The 23,645-nt window shown below is 36.3% G+C and overlaps 3 protein-coding genes across 3 annotated transcripts; 1 reads left to right on the top strand and 2 right to left on the bottom strand.

Annotated features, from left to right (window-relative positions):
- The first annotated feature begins 4,245 nt into the window (after positions 1-4,245).
- On the top strand, positions 4,246-5,973 carry LOC142977170 (uncharacterized). The gene is made up of 2 exons (XM_076120910.1): positions 4,246-4,404; positions 4,957-5,973. Exons 1-2 carry the CDS (start codon positions 4,393-4,395, stop codon positions 5,491-5,493), a joined length of 549 nt encoding a protein of 182 aa, XP_075977025.1. The 5' UTR covers positions 4,246-4,392; the 3' UTR covers positions 5,494-5,973.
- Positions 5,974-8,212: 2,239 nt separating this feature from the next.
- LOC142977263 (uncharacterized) lies at positions 8,213-11,250 on the bottom strand. Its single transcript, XM_076121046.1, has 3 exons — positions 10,737-11,250; positions 10,222-10,288; positions 8,213-10,135 (listed from the first exon to the last, which is right to left on the bottom strand). The coding sequence occupies exons 2-3, from the start codon at positions 10,231-10,233 to the stop codon at positions 8,567-8,569; spliced, it is 1,581 nt and encodes a 526-aa protein (XP_075977161.1). The 5' UTR covers positions 10,234-10,288; positions 10,737-11,250; the 3' UTR covers positions 8,213-8,566.
- Positions 11,251-16,080: 4,830 nt separating this feature from the next.
- On the bottom strand, positions 16,081-22,904 carry LOC142977378 (uncharacterized). Its single transcript, XM_076121257.1, has 4 exons — positions 22,768-22,904; positions 21,581-22,685; positions 17,606-17,619; positions 16,081-17,520 (listed from the first exon to the last, which is right to left on the bottom strand). Exons 1-4 carry the CDS (start codon positions 22,777-22,779, stop codon positions 16,228-16,230), a joined length of 2,424 nt encoding a protein of 807 aa, XP_075977372.1. The 5' UTR covers positions 22,780-22,904; the 3' UTR covers positions 16,081-16,227.
- Between the last annotated feature and the right edge of the window lie 741 nt (positions 22,905-23,645).

Below are 23,645 nucleotides of genomic sequence, written 5' to 3'. Positions count from 1 at the left end.
CAATTACGTTTAAACATTCAGGCGCGGCGATGTCGAGCGGCATTTTCCTGAAAATTCATCTATGATTTTTACCGGCCGGTTAAGCCGATTAATGCCGACCCGAATGTGTGTGAAGCAAACCTTACTCGGTTACTCGGTAACACGGAACCGTTACTAGTAACTTTAGGACCCCAATTTAAAGTAATTACGTTCAAAGTAAAACACAAAACTAATGGGTATTGTCCCCATTAGATTACGAAACAATGAAACTGTATTGAAAGTATGTTACATTATTTTTAGATCCGCGTGCGAAGGTACTACTGAATGTACTTAACCCCTTCACTTCAATTTTATCTTAAAACAGTTATATCGAATATCAGCGATTTCATTGTACTTTAATATTCTGGTTTTATTATCATTAAAATCAAGTTATAATAAGAACCGTTTAAAATAAAGCTGAACTTGATTTTAAGTTGGTTATTTTAGGTAAAGGAGGATTGTGTCCGAAAGAATCTCGGTACGTGACGAGTGTTCTTTAAAAATTTAAATTATTTCCTATTACACAAAACGCAATATAAACTGTTATACTATTATTAAAAGGAGTAGAACATACTCGCATTAAACCATATATGGACATTATGTATTCCAATAAAACAATGGAACAAAGCAATTTAAATCAGAAAAAAACTTGCACAAGTAAACAATCCATAATGCTAAGATGCGTAACAAAAAGAACATGGCTTTCCAATTTATGATGATCGACATTACAAGACATCTCGATTACAAAAACAAAGGATTCATTGTCTGATGCGTACGCACATTGTGCAAATGTATTTTGAAACTAAAACTGAAGTACTTGCAAAAGTGGTCGAGTCGAGACGAAGTGGGCTTTGATCAAGCGATTGCGTCGCAATCAACAATCAACTTACTAATTATTACTTGCATTCAAAACATTCAAGAGAACGGAAACTCTTGGGGAAATAAAAATCACTGTTAACGGGGGTTTTCACTTTCAGCTTACGTGTTGCAGGTTTTACGGCGTTTTATGAATGGAAACACTTGTATTCAATGGTTGAAGTGGTAGGTCGTCATATTTTACTAGCCAGTCTTCGGAGCAAGTAGAAAATTGCTAGTTATGACGATTTATCTAGTTACTGAACCGAAGGAACTTCACAGAAGGCGGCTCTTCTGTGAAGGCCCTCTTAGATGGACAGATTTTTCATTTTGGTGAAGCCTTTTTAGTCTTTGTGTATGAGAAGAATGCGTCTTTCCACAGGCTTTATAATAGATACCTACTGCTCATTAGAGACCATGTTCTTCGAACATATACAACGGGCATTAGACAATGGTTATGAATACGTGAGACTACAAATTAAATACATTACCTGACCTGACTTAATTTTTCTTTAATAATCAAGCAACAGGATAGTCATTTATTTCAGAGTATTTTTAAGAAGTAGAAAACTCGTGATTCTTTTATCATTATTTAATTTGTATTGTAAACAAAGTTACTTTGAATTATAAAAGATGCTTGTTTGCAAACCTTATTTCATAGAAATAATAATTATACTAAAATTATGTCGTTGCAATCCGGAAAAGTCGTTATTTCCAGTGTGCTCGATTCTATAACAACCTAATAATTACAAGTTTGTCATACCACAAACTTATGGTAATTGTTCTAATCTCAGTTACGTATAAATCACTTTCATTGCTATTTATTTGTGAACGATCGGATGTAGAATATAACTATGTCAATGCGCATTCAGCAATTATTATTATACAATGTGCGATACCAACATAATATCGCTTAAATTTTATAACATGAACATTGTGAAACCAGCTTTCAAGTGATGCTTTTAACAAGATTATGCAAACAATATGAAAATATGAATCGTCCTTGCTCTGAATATTACGTTTAAACACACATTTGTATAATGCACTAATGTTTATTGCCTGAATTTGATACCAGAAAGTGAAGGTCAGGACTTAAAGAATATGGTTTTATATTAACGTTTATCTCAATTTTTCTGCATAGTTGGATTAATTCCTAAGACATTTTCTAAAACATACATATATCTAACATATAAAATAAATAAGTAGGCAAAGTTAAACGATCTTAAATCACCAGTTTTAGGCTTTATTGAAAGACGTTGGAATTTTCTTTTTTTACGGAGTTTTTATGTCCGGCCCCATAAATTATAATTAGAGAAAATAATTAAATTACCTAACTTCTTATTATCAATCTCCAAATCATAAATATTTCAAATTTATTTTAATTCTTATCATCATTTACTTTGCATAATGGGTATAATATGTATAAAATATATTTGACAAAGTTATACAGGGTGTCCCAAAACTCAACGATAATCCGAGACAGGATGAAAGGCCAAGTCATACTGGCTATAGGAAAAATAAAAAAAAAATTCCATATCACTTAGTTCAGCAATAATAGACACTTTTCAAAAAAGTTGAAATTCCACACCCTTGGTCGCATTTTCAAGTCCTGTGATCACCAATGTTACAATTTCGCTGTGTTTTTTTGAATTTCGTGATCTTAATTAAATATGCTATTAATCGTATAACAAATTAATGCACAAAACATTGTTAATTTAATAAAAAAAGTTAAGTTTTAGTGAGTCATCTTTCTCAAAAATATCGTTAGTCAACTTTGACGCTTCATACTGAAAAAAAAATGTACTACACTACCCTTGGCAAGTTATTTCAAAAGTTGGCGCATTTAATCAAGATTTCAAAATAGTATAACACTTGCCACTTTTCTTGCCATTAAAAATGTTATTTTTATTTGAACGAAGAGTATCCTCGCAAATGGATCGGACGCAGTGGTACAATTTTATGGCTTCCTTGTTCTCCCGATCTAAATCCAGTAGATATTTTTTACTGGGAATGCATAAAAGAAAAAGTTTATTCGAAATCAATACAAAATCTATCAGAACTTAGCCAGAAAATTGACACAGCGTCAGACGAAATAAATGCAAGGAATTTTGATTGACCGGTGCAAAGGTCTTTTGTAAGGCGTTGCAGAGCCTGAATTCATGCTAGAGGAAAACAATTCGGAATTACTTTAGTTTAAGGATAATAATTAAATAAGATCGATGGTTTGTTCATTTTTTTTTAAATTATTATAACCTATTATGTTTATTACATTAAATATTTGTTATGGACTGACTCAATTACATCTTTACTAAAAATAATTGCTTACCTCTGGCACGAATACAGGCTCTGCAACGACGTACAAAAGGTTTTTTCACCAGTCAAGCAAAATTTCTTGCATTTATTTCTTCTGACGCTGTGTCAATTTTCTGGCGAAGTTCTGATAGATTTTGTATTGATTTTGAATAGACTTTTTCTTTTATGCATTCCCAGTAAAAAATATCTACTAGATTTAGATCGGGGAAACGAGGATGCCATAAAATTGTACCACTGCGTCCGATCCATTTGCGAGGATACTCTTCGTTCAAATAAAAATAACATTTTTAATGGCAAGAAAAGTGGCAAGTGTTATACTATTTTGAAATCTTGATTAAATGCGCCAACTTTTGAAATAACTTGCCAAGGGTAGTGTAGTACATTTTTTTTTCAGTATGAAGCGTCAAAGTTGACTAACGATATTTTTGAGAAAGATGACTCACTAAAACTTAACTTTTTTTATTAAATTAACAATGTTTTGTGCATTAATTTGTTATACGATGAATAGCATATTTAATTGAAATCACGAAATTCAAAAAATCACAGCGAAATTGTGACATTGGTGATCACAGGACTTGAAAATGCGACCATGGGTGTGAAATTTCAACTTTTTTGAAAAGTGTCTATTATTGCTGAACTAAGTGATATGGAATTTTTTTTTTACTTTTCCTATGGCCGGTATGACTTGGCCTTTCATCCTGTCTCGGATTATCGTTGAGTTTTGGGACACCCTGTATAACACTCCATGATTAAAATGTATTCGTATTTCTAGATCGATGCACCTTAACATAATTAAAATTTTAAAACAGTTTTACTACGGTAATGCGCAAATAAGACGGCGCTAAGCTTATTCATATTTGAAGAACTTATATAAAATATGTAAATCAAGTCGCTAGTTTGTCTATTGATTACCGAACAATTACGAGCACAGTGAAGATGTTACGTGATGATGGTGGCAAAATATGTTAATGTTGTCGCTATCGAACGTTTTTACCATATATCTCCCAACAAATTTCTATCTATTGTTCTAATTGAGACGCCGATAGACTGACAATGTGGCTTTCGGCGCACACGTAACTGCAAACAGAGCACTCGCACACTCCGCCTGTTGAGTGAAAACGAGTATAAAAGCGATGCAAATTACAAGTGCTGGCATTACCCACCACCCTCTCGTGGAGTAAGGTGCACCACTCATCCACCGCCGCAATGAAGTACCATGTGCGTAACTGTGCAGTTGTACCGTTGTGATCTAGTGCCTAACTCGACTCGTTTATTCAGTGCGCTCGTCGAGCTCGTTCGTTGTCTAACTTACGCGTGATCGTGCTAATTGGATTGTGCTGAATATGTTAATTTACTCATTATACTTTTAAATAGTCTTAATAGCCAAGAAGCATTCATCGATTGATTGAACGCACTGAAATATGAACGAATTCAGTGAAGCATCTATAAGAGCAATTCTTCCTGTTACGTGAGCAACACGAGGATTAGTTTCATAGGAAGTTGTTTGCGTTACATAAATCAGACAGACTGTATTCTACGAGTACTGTCCACCGCGAAACTGGTTTAGAGATAGTAGGCTCGATAGTTTATCGCCTATTCTTCGTCAGTTAATTGGCAGGCCAACATCCGTTATTGCTGCAAAATTATAGTGGGACTTACAGTTTATTACACAAGCTGACATCACTTGCAAGCTCTGGCAAGAATATCTGTCGCAGCTTTCAAAGTAATCTTCTTATGAATAATACTTAATTTTAATTTATTTGCTAACAGATCTTCCTGGGATTCCTGGCCGTGGCTGCCGCTTACCCCGGACTCATTCACGAGGAGCCTCAGCTGGAGGCTAAATATGATCACCATGCGCTTATCGGCGAAACTGGACATCACCATCAAATAGAACATGAACATGCTAAATCACACCAGTCGATCAAGTTCGAGCACTTCCACCCCGTTCCCGTATACGTTAAGAAAGAACACAGCCATCTGCTCAAGCATCCCCTCGAGAAAGGCAAATCTGAGTCGAACCTGAAGCTCATCCACCCTGAGACCCAGCACTCCCACGGTCATGGTCTGGTCCTTGAAGACGACAGGCATAACACCGATCACCTCGCCGCCGCTCTGGAGCACGGTGGCTACGAGCACGGAGGCTACGAGCATCTTTCTGGTGGATTCGAGGGCTACGATGGCGGTGAAGGACTGAAGGGCTACGCTGAGCTGGCTCACCAGCCCGAAGCCGAGGGACACTACCTTGCGGAGGCCGGACACGGACTCGGCGACGCCGGCGAAGGCTACAAATATGACAGCTATTAACTGCATTTAGTTTAGACTTAACCGCGGGCATGCAAGCGTGGAGTTCACTCCACCTTCGAAATTAATTAGGTCTATCTCTTGCCTGTTGATATTAGTACACGTCAGTTTAAAACATGAGACTAATATGTATTCAGCTTACTTAATGCAGTTGGAAGGCGTTATGAAATCAAAATGTACCTGATATAGATTTAATTCTACAAATTAGGCAATCTTTTATCTTTAGGTTGATGTTTGATCGATAGAGATTTTGGACATTACGCGGCAATTAAATTATGAACGTTAGAAACAGTACCGTTAGGTGTTAGAAAGTGACCGCGTGATGTGATCCGAGTTGAGTTGATCGACTGCTTGTTCGTGTGATTGTTCCGATATAAATGTTCTCTCGCTTGATTCTCGTATTAGTGATTATTGTGACTTAGGCGACCGTTGATTGAGTCCCAGAGAAATTGTGATATTAATAAATGTTTGTTATTATATAAACATTAATCTTTCATTTCTGACAGCTTGTGGCATGAACATAACACTGAATACATTGAATCGATACTCTTCTGCTCCACTAGACCGTAGAATATACGCGGCAATAGCAGGCAATTAGTGCTGTATCATGTAATTGTTACAGCCTGATTATAATGCTGTTCAGAATATTCATGGAATCAAAGGTTTGATCACGTAATTAATTATTTAACTAAGACACTTACGACAGTTAGAAACAGTTTATAAACCCCGAATATTCCTGCTAATTTCAAAATATAGATTGGTATCTTTTTTGGATTAGCAACGTAATATTAAATAGGCTCTATTATGTAAGAAAATGACTACATGTTACAATTACGTAGAGGCAAACAAGCGGATAGATTCTAATCAGAGTAGAGCAATCAAAACATGTAGTCCGAAAAACAGAGTAAACCGAAGAAATTGTGAAAGGCGTCCGTATTTCACGATATTGCTTCTTGTTACTAGTGAGTAGTGAGTCACGATATCGCCAATATATGTACTCAAGGAAATAATACTAAACTATAACTATTACTTACCGCTTAGATATATGACGTAATCTGCGTGAGATATTTTCGCGGATAATTTATTAGTCTAGACAGGTTTTATAGGCTCCTTTTTAGGTATTCACACCGTCCGTTGTATTTAAAATACGTAACTGACTGTTTTAAACCCATAAAAGGAAAAACAGTGACCTTGTTTTCAACCGTTTGTGTTTATATTTGGAGAAATTACGTTACAAATCCAAAAATATTATGCTACTGTATTTATCATCCAGTAACTATGACGCTAGCGGAGATGATTGATATTTACATGTCTTTAAATTCCTTTACGATGAAGAAATGAGACGCGTAGTACCGTCGTTTCCTTAAAGTGTAATTTAGTTAAATAAGTAAGTAATTAAATTCGTTCCAGTTTAGTGTGACAGTATTATTGCTGTTATGTAATAAAAGCTAATGTTTACCGCAACTTGCTTCTGCCGGGCAACCTACTTTATACTCATTCGTTATGTATGGATGTTACATTCAAAATATTTCTTTACAACTTCCTGTAGAAATCGAAATTTTATTATTTGAATACTATTTATTAAACACGTAATCTTATTAGCTTTAATACAAGATTAAAATCTACGAATTTATAATGTTCTTCCTGATTAATTTAACTGCAACTTGAGCTGCTATAAACTCGAACTTCGACTTAACTTGTTTAGTATGTCGTCTTATTCACAAGCAAATATAAATAATGTGTAAACTGTAATGTTCTCACATAGTATGATATGAACAGTTGACCGCAACATACTATGGTTAAAATTAATCTATAGGAACTCACAGTAGGATGACCTTAAACTAACCACAAAGCCGTAGAACTGACCTAATGACTGATACAAAAATCACCTCTTTATAAAACATGACTCAGTACATTCATAACTTTATTGAATCATACACCAAACGATTATACGAATTACGCGTTAGAAATAAAACTTATACTTATGTAGGGCGATGTTACAACTCCACTGTTTTGCGTAATCCACGAATACAAATCTTGTGATTTTTAAACGACATCGTCTCTGTTTCCTGGTCCGACATTTCGAATTCACGCTGTAGGTGGCACCAGCTTTCTACGATCATATACCAGACTAGCTGACCCGCGCAACTTCGCTTGCGTCACATAAGAGAATCATAATTTTCCCCGTTTTTGTAACATTTTTCACTGGTACTCCTACTGCTCCTATTGGTCGTAGCGTGATGATATATAGCCTATAACCTTCCTCGATAAATGGGCTATCTAACACTGAAATAATTTTTCAAATCGGACCAGTAGTTCCTGATATTAGCGCGTTCAAACAAACAAACAAACAAACAAACTCTTCAGCTTTATAATATTAGTATAGATATTCTAAATAACATGTTTTGCAATTCCACTGCGGAAGGAAGATCGAACGAATGGCGAAAAAAATATATCTTTCGTTCCTAGTTGTAAAAGTAGTTTCACTTGTTCGCTGTAATTTATGAATTGTTAATGAGTGTTATTAATATTTATGTAAAAATTGTGAATAATTTATCTAGCTATTAAACTATTACCGCATTATGTTACGCATATTTGAATGCGAAATTTAGTCTAAGCTAGTCATAGATGTCGTCATGACATCAGTCGAAATTGATGGAAAAAACGGTTCCTTTCTTTATAAAAACGTTATAAAATGCTATTACTAAAATAAAAAATACGGTTAGATAAAAGACTTTATTTTTGGTACTTAGCATTGTAAGTTACACACGTCACATATTTTAATGTTAAACGTTACATATGGAGCAATATCACAAATAACATAAATTTATCTAAAATATATAGCACAAATTAACACAGTTTGTTGCAGTATCTACATGGTTTCAAAGCGCCTACAATTATAGTAACATTATATCTATATCACTACAACAAACAGACTTTTTACTCAGGCGTTTTAGTAGCGCGACAATAGAATATTAACTTAAGAAATCATAAATTGTATACTATTCAAAGACTTACAATCCTTAATTACTCTAATATTGCACATGAATCCCTTGAAATAAAAAATACATATTACCTAATGCTCCCATAAATGGCGTATAACAGTTAACTTGTCAGGCTGAACAATAGGATACTTGCTCTCTAGTTCATGCCTTATCTCAAGTGGTGCGTTCTTCGACAATAAGTAGGGGTTGTCCACTTTGACGAAAATATTCCTAGTCCCAGGTTTATCGATATTAATGGTTTCTGGTTGCAATACTGGTACTGGAATCGGACGCACTTGCAATGGAAGAGGATACGGTTGAGGCACTCTCACCTCTGATGACTTAGGAACGTGCAATAGTATTTTCGGTGCCACAGGAGCATGTTTCAGTATTTCCACAGGACGACGCCTGTTAAAGATATTATCTTCTTTTACTATATTTTGAGGTTTCTTAGAGATGGTTTCCAATGCTAATTTCTCTGCTAGTGCATTCTGTTTTCCTAAATTGTTTTTTAATTTGTCAAGTTCAATGGCAATTTTTTCTTCGTCACTATCTCCTGAATCTTTGATCTGTTTCAATTTAGTTTGAATTGCACGTTCTTTGTTCACCAGATCCTCTTTTTGTTGAGTGATACTCTCAGTTATTTTGTCATGTCGAAGCAAAGGAGCCAATAGTGATGAATATTGTCTCTGAACTGCAGCTGGAGTTGGCGCTGGTTCTGATAGTTTTGGTACTACTTCTGGCTGTCCTACCAACACTTGAGGTTGCACTGGTTTAAATTCAGAACTTGTTTGAATTTCAATTGGAGTTTGAACCTCTCCCGACTCATAAATTTTTGCGGGTTCTCGCTCACCGAATGTCACAGGTCCCTTGTCTTCCATTGACGATTCATTCTGAATAATCGGTTGAATCGTATGTTGAGCTTCTGTTGATGGAATTGACAAGGTTGGGACGTCTAAGGCGGGCGGAACATCGTCCGGTATCTTGATTTCTGCAGGCGCTTCAGTCTGATATTGTACTTGAGGTTCGAAGCTGTACTGAACCCCTTCAAAACGATATCCAGGCAATGGTTGGGCACGGAAAGGCTCCATCTTCAAATCTTCACTTTCGAAGCTCGGCAGGTAACGAACATACTCCGTTGACTGTACTTTACCTCTGTTTAATTTCTTTTGTACGTAGGAAGTAGAGTATTCCTGTTGTCGTGACTTTTGGGTGTATTTGTATTTAGGACGAGTTTTTTCTGTTGATTGTTCTGGCGGCGGCGTCTGTATTGATAGATCTTCATTAATTTGCTGAATGTTTACAACTTTGTAGAAATCGTCTAATTCTGTTTCTTGCTTAAGATCTTGGCTTGTCGTAACGGATTCATATGGACGCTCGGTCTGTGCCTGAATGTTTTGTTGATACTTTTGCTGTAGTAATGCATTTTCGAATTCAGGGAAAGGTTTCACGACAGCCCCAGCTTGTTGTAGAGCCTGTACTTGGTCAGGAGTTAGGTAGAGAACGAGTTCCTTCATGCGAACTAGGTGATTACTAGCAGCTTGAGAGTGTCCCGGCGCTGGTGAAGACGACTCCGGTTTTTCATAAAAAGATTGAGCGACATTATCGTACAGCTCTCCTTTGGTAGCCGTGAGAAATATTAACGCTATCGAACACCACACCTAAAATGGAAAGTAAACACTATTAAAACCTGCCCAAAGAATGTTAATATTGACCCGTTGAATATTAAAATAATTGTTTCACTTACTTTTATCCCCATGGCTACGGATTTCCCTCTGGCTATGTGACTGTATGGCTGCAGTGTTCCGTCTGCCCTGAAATTAGAAACAACTACATATTTATACAACGTGCGTCTTTATATATTTAAATATTCTAAAATATACGTAATATCTTGCAGCTAAGATGTCACATTGATTACACTGGTCAAGGAAATAGAAACTACCTTTGTTTTTGTAAAAGTATTGATCTGAATAATTATCTTTTGATACACGTGTAACCTGGTTGACAAATAAAAAATTACCAACATTGAAGGAATGAATTCTTTTTTGTTTCATGCAATTCACAAATTTGCGTTTAACATCAAACACTTTGCTTTAAAATATCTTAGTGAAAGAATAGAATTATTTTCATTAATTACTCATATTAACAGTACCTTAAAGCGTTATATTGTCCTTAAGCAAAGCCAGCACTGAAAAGCATTCCATTTCCAAAGCATACAAGAAAGCACCAAATACAACAATGCCAAATAAACAAATAAAGTACCTCTTTTGTTAACTTTGTCACAGTTAATTAAAATAACTTATTTTATTTGTTTCATAAAATTTTATAGCAGCTTTATACAACGTTTAGTCGCGTGCACAATCCACTATTTATTATGATTCGTAACTTTTATTTCTCTGCTTTTATATGTTCATATGCGATGCGATCCCACGTGATATACGCCAAAGTTTACGATTGATCAATTAAAATCTTGTTTTTGAACTAAGCAATTATCCTTTTTGAATAAATAGATATTTACAATTTTTGGTAACAACTGTCGACACTGCGTAACTATATTGTCCGCCGTAGGCTGAAGTAGTGAACACTGTGAAAATCAACGTATTTTCAGACCAGTATCAATCTTCATAGAGCTAGATTAGAAGCGAGACAAATAAGATTGCGCCTCTAAATCCCATTATTAAAGAAACAATTTTCCTATAAAATGTGTTCAAAGGGCTTTAAATCGCTAAGACACAGTTGTCCGACCACTAATAGCTTTGAATACTGACTGTTTGAGTTATACTAATGGCTTGTAGAAGACGTTTATTACCCTCCATTGATTGAAGGCCCGATACTCTATAATCTCTTCCGGCTTGATAACTTGATTAAAGATTACATGGTTTACAAGCTATTACGGCAATCTAGTTTCACCTATGACTTAACTTGTTAAGTGAGTAAAAACAGACAATAGATGCGTAAAAACGGTAAAGGATTTTTAACCAATTATAGGTACTGTAATGCACATTTCAATCAACTGTTTACATTAAACATGTTTTAGTTACCGAACATCATAGTGGTTTAATTAAAACAAGCGACGGATAAAATATAAAATGAAAACTGTAAATAACTTTGTAATTAACCCCAACCCGCGAAGTGGACTTAAGGCATAACCCGACCTTCGTTCAGAAAAAGATCCTTGCCCAGCAACAGGTTAAAAAAGTGGAATTGGGAACTAACCAAACAATGGAATGTTATTGTTATTTATTTTATTCATCAGAACAATGAATAAGCACACTACAAAACAAAAATTTGCATAATGTTAGATTATCGTATAATTAATCCTTAAGACACTTTGTTAGGTGTAGGTTGTTATGAGTGGTTCTATATATCAACTTTAGCTTTCGACCTATGGCAATATACGGTTATACGTGTGTGTGTGTATTAATTGATAACAATTTCTTATACTTTTATGCGAAAAGAAGTCCTTCTCGCCCAACACCTTAACTACAAATGAGGATTAAAAATCACTGACATCTTTTTTAAAGCCTGCTTAAAAGCTCCTTATGAATCGACTAAATAATAAAATCTATATCTTAATGACCCGTCCTGACACTAAAATGTCGATATAAATAATATCAGATAGAAATCAGATAAGATAAGCTGTCAAATTAATAATGATTAGAAAAGTGTTATGTTAAAATAAAGTTTTAAATATTTAACAGATGTGTTAGGCTGAATATTATCATCTGAATTATATAAAACGATTACGTCACTGTTAATTACTGAAGTACATAAACCTCTGAAAAACTGTTGAATGATGATAACAAAAACGCAGCAGTAAGTTGTGAGACGGTAGCTTTTGTTAAACTTGAAATACCTTTATTGAAAAAGTTATGAGCAGAATCAAACTTCTTCTACCATCTGCGTTTTATCACACATCGAGTACCTACCATCATAATGAACTGCATAGTTTTATGATAAAATTGCCTTCATTTATACCACTAAGCGTAGCTTTCATTCATCCAGTTTATGAATCAAGATATAAATAAATTAAAACCAATAATGTATTCCAAAGATTTTTATCTTCTTATCTCTACAACAATCAGATAGAGAATTCAAATGACAGTCCATTTCGTTTCTATATAGAAAAGAATAAACTTGTCCGTATAATCTAAAGTTATTAAACAGACCTACAATATTATAATGTAAACTGTTGCGTACCATCGAGTACCTATCAAGAATTTGATATTTAAAATGTACTGCCAAAATAGTTCCTAAGACGCCCGCTGGAGGCGCTGAACCGCTTGTGCCATACAATATTTGTCGAGCCTAGCTGCCTAGGCTGCCTGAGCTAACCTGTTGTTGGTAAAAAATAGTGGTAGAGAATTATGGTACAGATCATGGGTTTTAAGTCACACGTAAAACATTTTTTTATGTGAACACATAATATGCCATTGTGTAAGTACCATTAAGATTCAACCTTGAATCATATGTGTGAAGAGCATGATTTTAAATTTCCCTGCGACTCTTCTATGAGCTATGTAGAGTTTCTTAACAAAAGTACACGTGTAACCTAGAACTCTATATTAGTAGTTTGCTTAACTAAAGCTAGACTAATGAAATGATTACGTTAACTTATTTACATGCATTCGATTGTGTCTGACTACAGTTTACGTTAATTTATTGCTCAATGCGACGTTTTGGTTTAAATTCGCAGTTAATTATTCGGAAAGTTTACAGTTTTCAAAGCATCTTATTACCACAGATTCTAAATGTTAAAACAATATCCGCTAAATGGCCGTGATGCATTATGTATAATATCTTAGTTAAAGTCATCTAGTTGAAAGTAAAATATTAGTCAATAATGTCCATTAATTTGAGAATACCAGTTACAGATCTAGGTAGCATCGCATAATTATATAAAAAATGTTTCGTGTCTTATTTCTTAACTTTAACAAATCTGTGATTATATGATTAAGTTAGTTCCAAGTCGTATATAAAATGTTCATAGATTTGTAACATAAGGTTTAAGTGTGCTTGTTGTAGCACCTTTTTTACACGTCACGTCTATTACAGAGAATACCCGAAGGTGTAGGCTGAGATGTACAAAATACACCCGCTGTTTCAGCATTAACAAAGTTTAGGCGCCCTTAGCCAGTTGCGCTCACCGGTCGTTAAACATTCTGTGGGTTAAGCAACCCCTGGCGCGGTGATTCCATAGATGGGTGACCGCATAGTGATATTTGAGCTGGGCGTCTCCGTGCTTCGAAGGGCACGTAAAAAATCGGTCCCGGCTGTTGTCACTAAGATAACAATCGTTAAGCCACGTCAAAGGCCTCTCGGGCGGCCTAAACAATTTTGACACTAGATTGACCACTAACCATACGACGAACGATCGAACAAAAGCATTAACAGTGCTTACTGAGCACTTTGCACGATTCGGGAATTGAACCCAGGACCTCGTGAGCGACTGCCGTATGCCCTACCGACTAGGCTGCTGAAGATGCCACAGTATATGGTATTTAATAAAATATTAATAATTTTGGTAAACGTGCATTGTCGAAACTGGCGATCTTCTATTACTATCGTCTGCCGATATTCCAGTAGTTATCCATAAATTTTGCATGAATAACTGTAGAGGAATATTTTTCTACAGTCAGTACTCTCGTATATCGTAACGCATTTAAAATGTATTAATAAAGTTGGCATAAGGTAATATAATGATCACTCCTTAATAGTGTTTTCAGCAACGCCTAAGAAAGAGCCTTTCGTTGTGAATAATGTACAAGAAGTTACCTAAGTTCATTATTTGTTTCTGTCTAATATTAAACTAAACAACGGGTGTTATATGCAGTGATTTTTTTTTTACTTATTTATTATTATTATAACCTTTCAATTATTTTCTCATTGCACATAAGTTCCGCTGTGCATCTTAGTTTGTTTCCATCTTTCGGAGAAAATTTGACTCGAGACTAGTTTATTGTTCTTATAACTTAACTTTTAACCGCGACTTCGTCGGCGTGGTTTGTGACTTAGGGCAGAATTTTCATACAAATTTTCATTTCCTATTTTATCCCCTTGGGAGTAGAATTCATCAAAACATATCAATTAATTACAGTCTGATCTGTTTAGTAGTTTGGGCTGTGGGATGATAGATCACCTACCCCCGGTTTCTGAGTACATTTAGCAGTAGTTTATCTAATCAATAGCGTTTTTTTATATGAGTTTAAACGCTGTTTAGTAGATAAACTACCGCTAAATGTACCTCAGAAACCAGGGATCAGTCAATTAGTTATATGGGTATATTTAGATTAATGTAAGAAAGTAAATTTTATAGCTTTAGATAAATTAACTTAATTAATATAATCAGTTAAACAGTAGTCATTCAAACAGTTGCATTGTCGTTCCATCCATTTGACATAAAATTTAAGGACACATAACAAACATAGTTCTTTGGAAATACGACAAAGGCGCTGATAATTCTTTATCTATTGCGTTGGTGGAGACGCATCTGCGATGGCGGAATACTATTACATAAGAACTTCCTTAGACGAACAAAATTTTTAAATAATGCTACTTCGGATTATATCAGATAATAATTTAATTTATTATCGGATGAGATGTAATATCTACATTTATACTAATAGTATAAAGATGTTCGTTTGTGATGAGTAATGTTTGAAGCTTGGATAGAGGTGCAATAAATTTAGAAAACTGTTATTTTAACTATGGAAAAAGTAAAAGCCATAACCAAGTGCATATTAGGTATTGCGCACTAATACGCTGAAGTAAATTCATCTTTTCTTTTGTCTATCAAGCTTTTACAATAGAACTGCAAAATATTTTATCCTGGGGCAGAACATGGGCCAGCTGCATGCGAGCATAGTGGCAGGCAAATGCTAGTCTAATACAAATCAATCGTATACTATTTGATTAAGTATAATGTAGTCAAACCAAATATTCCACGACATCTCAGTTCCGATGTGTTGCAACACCTCTGATTATTTCACATCTGGTTAAAATTAACATAATTTATAGACTATACCTATTATGTAATCTGGTTTCACTCTCGTTCGATTTGTATTAGTGAATTTTAAGTAGATTAAATCATAATATGATTGACGATCGGCCTAATCCCAGGTACATTGTAATCGATTAACCCAGAACTAGGGGTAAATAACTTTCTCTAAAATGCCTATTAAGTATATTGTTGCTACGGCTTTATTATAGGTTATGGTATTATGAAATGATTGCCTCAGAAACCAGTTTTGATTTAGTGAACACTTTAAGGCCATTAATTTTGTGCGTAACCAATTATTATTTCCTTGTCGTTTATTGAGCTTATCACTACTGTTTAATTCTGTTATGATTATAATTTTAACATTGCAGCTGGTTAAGGTAACTTTAAATAAGGTTTTTTTGTTAAAGATCATCTTCCTTCTTGGCGATAAGAATATAAAGAAGGATGAGCATTTAACTATATTTAAATTATTTTAAATGATTTTTCTTCCTTTCTTTTGTTATGTCTTCCTAATATTGCTAAGCAATGTAGTGACCTAGTTTCAGAAGGATTAATATTCCTCCTAACGGTAATTGTTTCAAAATAAAAACAATAAAACACAAAACATCATTTGTAAAACAATACGTTCTATATTTTCATCTATTTACATGTACAAACTAATGACTATCAAAGTATTTACAATTCTATTGACTATTTGGTATGATCACGACTGTTGCTGGCACGACACCAGCCGGTTAAAGCTCAGTGACTGCCTTACCAGCAGCAGCTCTTCTTCTTGTAGTGGGTGACGTGCTTGATGATGTGGAGTGGGTACGGCTTCCAGACCGCCACTGGGACCTCCACGTGCTTCTCAATGGGTACGTGGACCTTCTTGATCACTTCGTATGGCCTGTCGACGGGCACGTGCACCTTCTTGATGACCTCAACGGGGACTTCCTTCACAACCTCCACTGGAACTGGCCTCTCGACAGCCACGTGCTCGGTCTTGTACACGGGGTATGGCACATGTTTGACAACATCGACGTGCACTGGGTAAGGCTGAGGTACGGGCACCTTGACTTCTTGGCGGACGGGCACAGGCACGGGCTGGGGAACAGCAACCTGGATGTGGCGAGTCACCTCAATCGGGATACGGCGGACGACATTCTGTACGACGGACTGCAGTTCGTATCTAGTAGCAGCAGCCTCGGGACGGCCGACAGTAACAGTGGTGCCGATCACCCTTGGGTTTCCAACAGTAGCAGTAGATCCGATGACCTGGCCAGAAGCTCCGGGAAGGGTCGAGTCAAGGATGAGGCTGCCTTCAGACACACCAGATGGAGCGGGTGCAGACAAGTCAGTAGCGGGAAGACCAATGCCAGGTCCACTGATGGAACCAGAGCCGTAGGATCCAGGTCCAGAGATGAGAGATCCAGGTCCAGATAGAAGAGGTCCTGATCCACCCGAGATGGATCCACCAATGATGGGACCGCTGGAAATGGCTCCAGGTCCGCTGATTCCGTGGCCGATACCACCGCCAATTGATCCGTGTCCGTGGCTGATGCTGCCGCCGATGGATCCGTGTCCGTTGCTGATACCACCGCTGATAGATCCGTGGCTGTGGCTGATACCAGCACTGATTGGTCCGTGACTGTGACCGTGGCCATGGCCGTGGCTGTGTCCAATTCCAGAAGAGTAGTGTTGTTCACTTGGGCCAGCAATGTTGCTACCGTGGAGGATGCTGGCAGCTGCGATACCACCGATACCAGGAAGGGAAGCAGCAGCGTGCACCGGTCCGTGGTCTTCGATTACTGTGTGTTCATGAACAGTAACGGCAGGAGCGGGTGCGTGGTGGTGGTGGTGGATTTGTGCTGGCGGCGCGGGAGGTCCATAGGTTTGCGAGGGTGGTCCGAACGAAGCCGACGGAGAATTCAAAGCGGAAGACAGGAATGAGTCATGGTTGGAGTGATGGCTATCGTGGTGACTGTCATGGTGACCAGAATTATGGCCAGACAAAAATCCGGCGTTTGCGCTGTACACAAGCGCTGACACGAAGAGTATCTTAACCTGTAACAATTGATGGATATTTTAGTAAATGATCTATTTTAACTATTAAACTGTATTTTCATTTGATGTCATATCATCTACTTACTACAAATGCCATGGCTTATAGCTAATCGCTTTTAAGCCAGCCAAAAATTGGTAGTTGTTTTCCCTTCCGAGTGTCGGTTTGTTATGATGTGACATCGAACGGCACCACATATTTATACAAGTCGCTCTGTCCAACAACGCCTATGAATACATTAAAGTCAACTCGAGCGGGCATCGCTGAGTCCTATACGTCACGGATGCTAAAAAATAATATGTTAATTTTTGTACTGATCTCGTTAAGATGCCGTTTTCTATGATTATGCAAGGGAAACTATCAAAGGTCTAGAAAACATCTGTCACGTTGCTTAGTTAGTTGCTTCACATTAAAATATGTTAAAATAAACATCAAGGCTGAAATCAACGGCCATTAATACGAGTATAATCTATATTTTGAAAGCTTTGAATTTGGATCTTTATTTTACAGATTTATCGCTTTTCAGTGACAATCAAGGTTACTGACTGCTTGTTAAACTTTTATATTGTAGTATATAATAAGTTGGTATGTGCCTAGTTTTAAGTATTCGTGTATAATTATGTGTGAATAATTAGGTCATACTCTGTAGTCAAATTAAATTTTATTCTCATCCCAATGCACCAATAAAATAAATATACTGGTATTGAGTGTTGTTTTAGGTATGACTATGGTTTTAAGCTGTCTGACTTCGAACCACAAAATTTGTGACTTAATAATCCATTCAAACGCATTAGCTAATTGATTAAAATGTCACCGGCAGTAGTTTCATAACATGACGGGTAAAAACGTATATGCTGAAAAGAATTTAGATCGTGGGAAAGGTAATTTGTTTTTAATTACTAATTTAATCTGAAGCAAGACATGTCAAACATCCTTCTAAGATCAATATGATAGGTTTATTTATGCACATAAACTACTTTAAACAAGCATATAACATTATAAATGCAGACTCTTGAAATGGGCTAATGATGTGTAAAAGTAATATTAAGTGTTTGTAATAACTTATAAAGAAACGTGTAGAGAGAAAATCAACGAAATAAAGAAACAGCTGTTAACAATAAAATTATCATAAAGGTGTTTTGGAAGCATATCTTTATTGACTTATTGATGAGCTTTTTATGTGATAGGAAAGGTTTTAGTTATACTCTGTTTACAAAGGCTTTTAACAAATACTTCGCATTGATTGAATTTCAGCAAAAAAACAATTTAAAGCTTAATTTCACCTTGAACAAACGGGAGCAAAGACGGGCTCTACAGTTCGAATCTTAGCAATCTTGAAAAGTTTATAAATCTTAATTATGTAGACATTCTAGCTAATTAATTGATACATTTCTATTCTTAATGAGAGAATATACTAAAACAGAACTAAACTCATTAAAATTTCACAACAACTAATTTGAAAATCAATCAGAAAACAGCCTTTGCAATTTATTCCATCAATGGTTTACGACACGAGAAACTATGCTCCATAAATTAACAGAAGTCATAGCTCAAATGTATGTCATTTTGATATTGAAACAACTATTGCTTCATAAAGATGCTCCCTACATTAGTCAATGTGTTTGATATTTTACCTGCAATCGGTCGTTTCTAATAATTTCACCTGTTCGTGGGAATTTATATGTTAATGGGATTAAGCTACGCGCCAAAACTAGAGGTCGATTTAAACCAATTCCGGTTTACCTCCTTACATAATTCTAGTATAAAACTGTAGCCTACTTCTTAACATTTTATAACTTATTAGAAAAAGACTTGTTAGCATAATTATTCATTTTAAGAGTAAATAATATATGTATCAATTAAACTTGGTGCATTGATTGTGAATATATTACATCTTTGACATTCACCGGAACTTAATACTCATAAGACAAAGTGTAATATTTTATTAATCTAGTAAAATTCAAACATATACAATACGATATCACGAGAATTTTGATGCAAGATATTCAAGAATTGAAAGCTTTAAAATGTGTCTTGTTTATAAATAACACATGATTAATAAATCAATGTGAGCCATTGTTAGCCTCAATGTACTAACGTGTCCTTTTCACCATACCAAACATAAAAGAAAACGTAACAGAATTAATTGTCATAACAGCGCTTTACATTAGTTAGGAACTAAATCGGCGACTTTAGGTGACTAAATGACTCAAGAACCTTAGAAATTATTTATTTATTTAAACTTCTTATACAATTTGTATAAAGGCGGACTTAATGCCTAAGGCATTTTCTGCCAGTCTACCTTAGGGTGATGCAGAGATTAAATGAAGTAGCTACCAAGTAAGTAGATTACCAAGGATCTTATTTCCTTATGGTTCAATAAGTGTACCAAGAGCAAGTTTCAATATAAACATAGATCTTTATGAAGGTAATAGTCTTATTTACATAAAGGTTTGTCCAATTTGTAACCGACACCTTCGGAAGTTGCCATTAAGGTAACGTTTCACTTTTAAATGATTCACAGACCACAGTATTACGTAAGATGATGACAATTTATCATTTCTTTCGTCGCACCCAATCAAGAGAAATCCCACGTTCTTAGAATTAAAACTAGAACAGCAAATGAGGGCAATGCATAGCTTATCCTACTAATATTGTAAATTATTTTTTTATGTTTGTTATTCAATTCAATGCAATCTTGCCAAAACTACGAAATTGATTTTGATTTCATTTGGTACACATACACAGATAGTTTACATATTTTTATTAACGCAAAGGATATTTTTATCCTAGGGAATCTTTTCTTGTAGACAAAGTCGCGGGCAGGATTGCTCAGAACAATTTTTGAATCTGGGGAGTAAGGTATTCCTGAGTTAATTTTAAAGACCTACCCTGGATATGAAAGTTGCGGACCCAAGTGCCTACCAAGCATTACATTGTAAATTTTATCCTAATATTTTTATTTCTTCAGCTTCAAATGTTCGATTGAACTAGAAGGTGTATACGATTGTATAGCACTGGCTGTTTATAAGAGTAATTTTTCCTAATTTCACATGGTAAAGATTTTCATAAAATGTGTATTATGCATCTATCGACTCGACTACGACATCTCGGTCTCCGGTCTTAGAATTTCTCCGGAAAAATGTTTTTAGAGTTCCTTAACACTTTATTTGGAATATTTTCTTTAACAGCCCAAGGTATCGCAGCATAATAGGCTCGTCTCATTTTAAGAACATGGGATTAAACAATATGTATAGCGTTGATGTGTTTCTTACATCTCTGACTTTAAGAATCATTGTCGTGTCGTGTCATAAAATCAAGAATTTTTTCCATAGGCGTAGATCAAGAAAATTATTTTTCATAGAAAAATTTCTTTTATAAATCAGATACATGTTTTTAATATAATCTTTTTTAATGTGAAAATGTTACGTTCGATTATAAGACCCGATATTAATTAAGGAAGGTGGATCTTCATATTATGCCTTATGAGATAGAGATAGAGAATATATGGAAATCTTAATGTTTTTACACAATTTACTGACTATGTTGTCTGTTCTTAACATTATTTTCTTATCGATACTTACGCATATCCCTTCATCCTTTTATGCACTTTCAATAGAATTGTAATTGTTGATTTACTTATTTATAGTTACTGAATTGTGTAAACTGACAGTTGTTTCTTTGTAGTACACACATCTTGATATTCTTGAATGTTCAATAGGCTACGTGAATTTATCAATTTTAAAGCAGCTTTTATGAAGCTTTACTTCACAAATATTTTTTTAATTATTATTTGGTTCAGGGTAAGTGAAATTAAATCTTCAAATCTTTGGATATTTGTTTTAATAAGTAATAAGCATTATATTACTATTTACAAAGCAAATTAAGAATATACAGTAAGTATATTCACCTAAATTAATGACTTAGTTATCACCCTAGATTGCAGCCTCACGATGAGCTATGAAGCAATTTCTATTTACAAAAGACCGGACTAGGATTGTGATGAATTACAATATGTACAATACGTGTATTTCTTTGGTCGCCCTAACAGCGGTCAGGTTTACCAGCTGGACCAGCCGTGTGCGCTGCCGTGTCCGCCGTGTCCGTGTCCGTGACCGTGGCTCTCCGCGTGGTGGTGGACGGTCTTGATTACTGGCACGGGATAGTTCTTCACAACTGGGACGGGCACCTTGATCACCTTAACAATGGGAACCTCAACGATCTTCTCGATGGGGACGGGGTGGTCGACTGGAACCTGGACAACCTTCTCGTAGGGGATTTGGACGATCTTCTCGACGGGGTATGGGACTGGCTTGTCAACTTTCACGTGTTGGATCTTCACTACGGGCACTGGCACGTTCTTGACGACTGGGACCTGGACGGGGTAGGGCTGGGGCACGGGCACGTGGACGGGCTGAGGCACTGGCACGGGGACGGGCTGGGGCACTCTGTGGGTCACCTCACGCAGAACTTGGTAGGGCTCGTCGCGGTAGCGGTACTGAGTGGGAGCGCCGTTGTTGTTAGCGAGACCGTGGATCTCTTCAATGACGGGAGCTTTGGGGCCTGGAGGAGGAGCCTCACCACCGGGAGCAAGAGGAGGAACGAATCCATTGCCAAATCCAGATCCACCCAGGGAAGGTCCACCGAGAGATGATCCTCCAAGAACTGGTCCACCGAGAGATGATCCTCCAAGAACTGGTCCACCGAGAGCTGATCCTCCGATAGCAGAGCCAGGTCCGCCGAGGGTAGCGTCACTGATGAGTCCACCGCTGGTGTGGCCGATGTCCGATCCGATAGGTCCGTGAGATACGATGGGTCCGTGTGAGATGGCGGGTCCCTCAGAAATGATTGGGCCGTGTGAGATCGCTGGTCCGTGAGACACGATAGGGCCATGTGAGATCGAGGGTCCATGAGACACGATAGGACCGTGGGAAATTGCAGGTCCGTGGGACACAATTGGGCCATGAGAGATGGCGGGTCCGTGGGACAAGCCACTGCCAAGAAGGCCAGATCCAGAGTATGTTGCTGAGGGTAGAGATCCAGCCGGGAAACTGCTCGGGGAGAAACTGGATGATCCTAGACTTGATGAGTGAAGATCATGATTATGTCCATGGAGGTAACCGGCATAGCTGTGGCTTACTAGGATGGCTAAGCATGTCAGCTTTATCTGTAAAAATATGAAAAATATTATTTGTTTTGTTTTTGTTCCAATATTATCACTGATGTTTTTTTTATTTCGTAATACTTACAAAAGTAGCCATTGTGATTAGCTAATCGCTGGCCACTCAGATGAAGTTGTGTGTAGTGCAACAAGCGACGCTTGTTTGTGTTGATGTCGTATACTTCCATCATATTTATATCGATGTCGCCCGTGGGCCTCGGTCAGCACGCCATCGAGAACGAGAGTAAAAAAACTGGTTTTAAGATCGTCTTTCCTTTTCTAACGGAAATATATCCAACATAGTATAGAATTAATTATGCTCATCGATTACTCAATGCATACTTAACCGATAAAGGAGCCTATGTGAATATTGTAGCGTTTTTCTCCTAAGAGACATTAGCGAAGCCTCTAGTTATGGTAATAATATTAAGATGACCACGTTGTGAAATTTGAAACAGTGTCCCCATATGATATGGAAATAAATTATACTGTGGCAAAATGGTCTAAAATGACAGATTCTCGTAATTCATTTATATCGCAACTAGTTTATGGTGAAGCAACTGCTTTTATGGCCTATTCCTTTGCATTTGCCGATTATGTTTATGGTTAAAAAATTAAACTTAACGCAAAAGAAAAGCTCTGTCACGATTTAAACTATAGTTGTTTTCCTTTTTAAAACTTGAAATAATAACGAAAGCATTTAAATTTAACAATGTATTATACTTGATTTGGAACACTGAATTAACAGATATAAAAATTTAGTTTTATTACTTTACCATAATATGAAGATCCGAATGAGACACAATGAATTTCTATTATGTCTATAGAAGTTAATCATCATTCAACAAAAAGGTGTTGCTTCCTTTTTAGCCGTAAGTACATGTTTTACGACGGCTTAATACCAATTATGTAATTTGTCACCAAGTTTATTTCTGCGCTTGAGTGTTAGGATATGCAGATTCGAGC

This window comes from Anticarsia gemmatalis, chromosome 12 (assembly GCF_050436995.1).
Source record: "Anticarsia gemmatalis isolate Benzon Research Colony breed Stoneville strain chromosome 12, ilAntGemm2 primary, whole genome shotgun sequence".
In the NCBI taxonomy this organism is placed as follows: Eukaryota; Metazoa; Arthropoda; class Insecta; order Lepidoptera; family Erebidae; genus Anticarsia; species Anticarsia gemmatalis.
The sequence above is the reverse complement of the archived record's forward strand: the minus strand, read 5'-3'. Positions and strand labels throughout refer to the sequence as shown.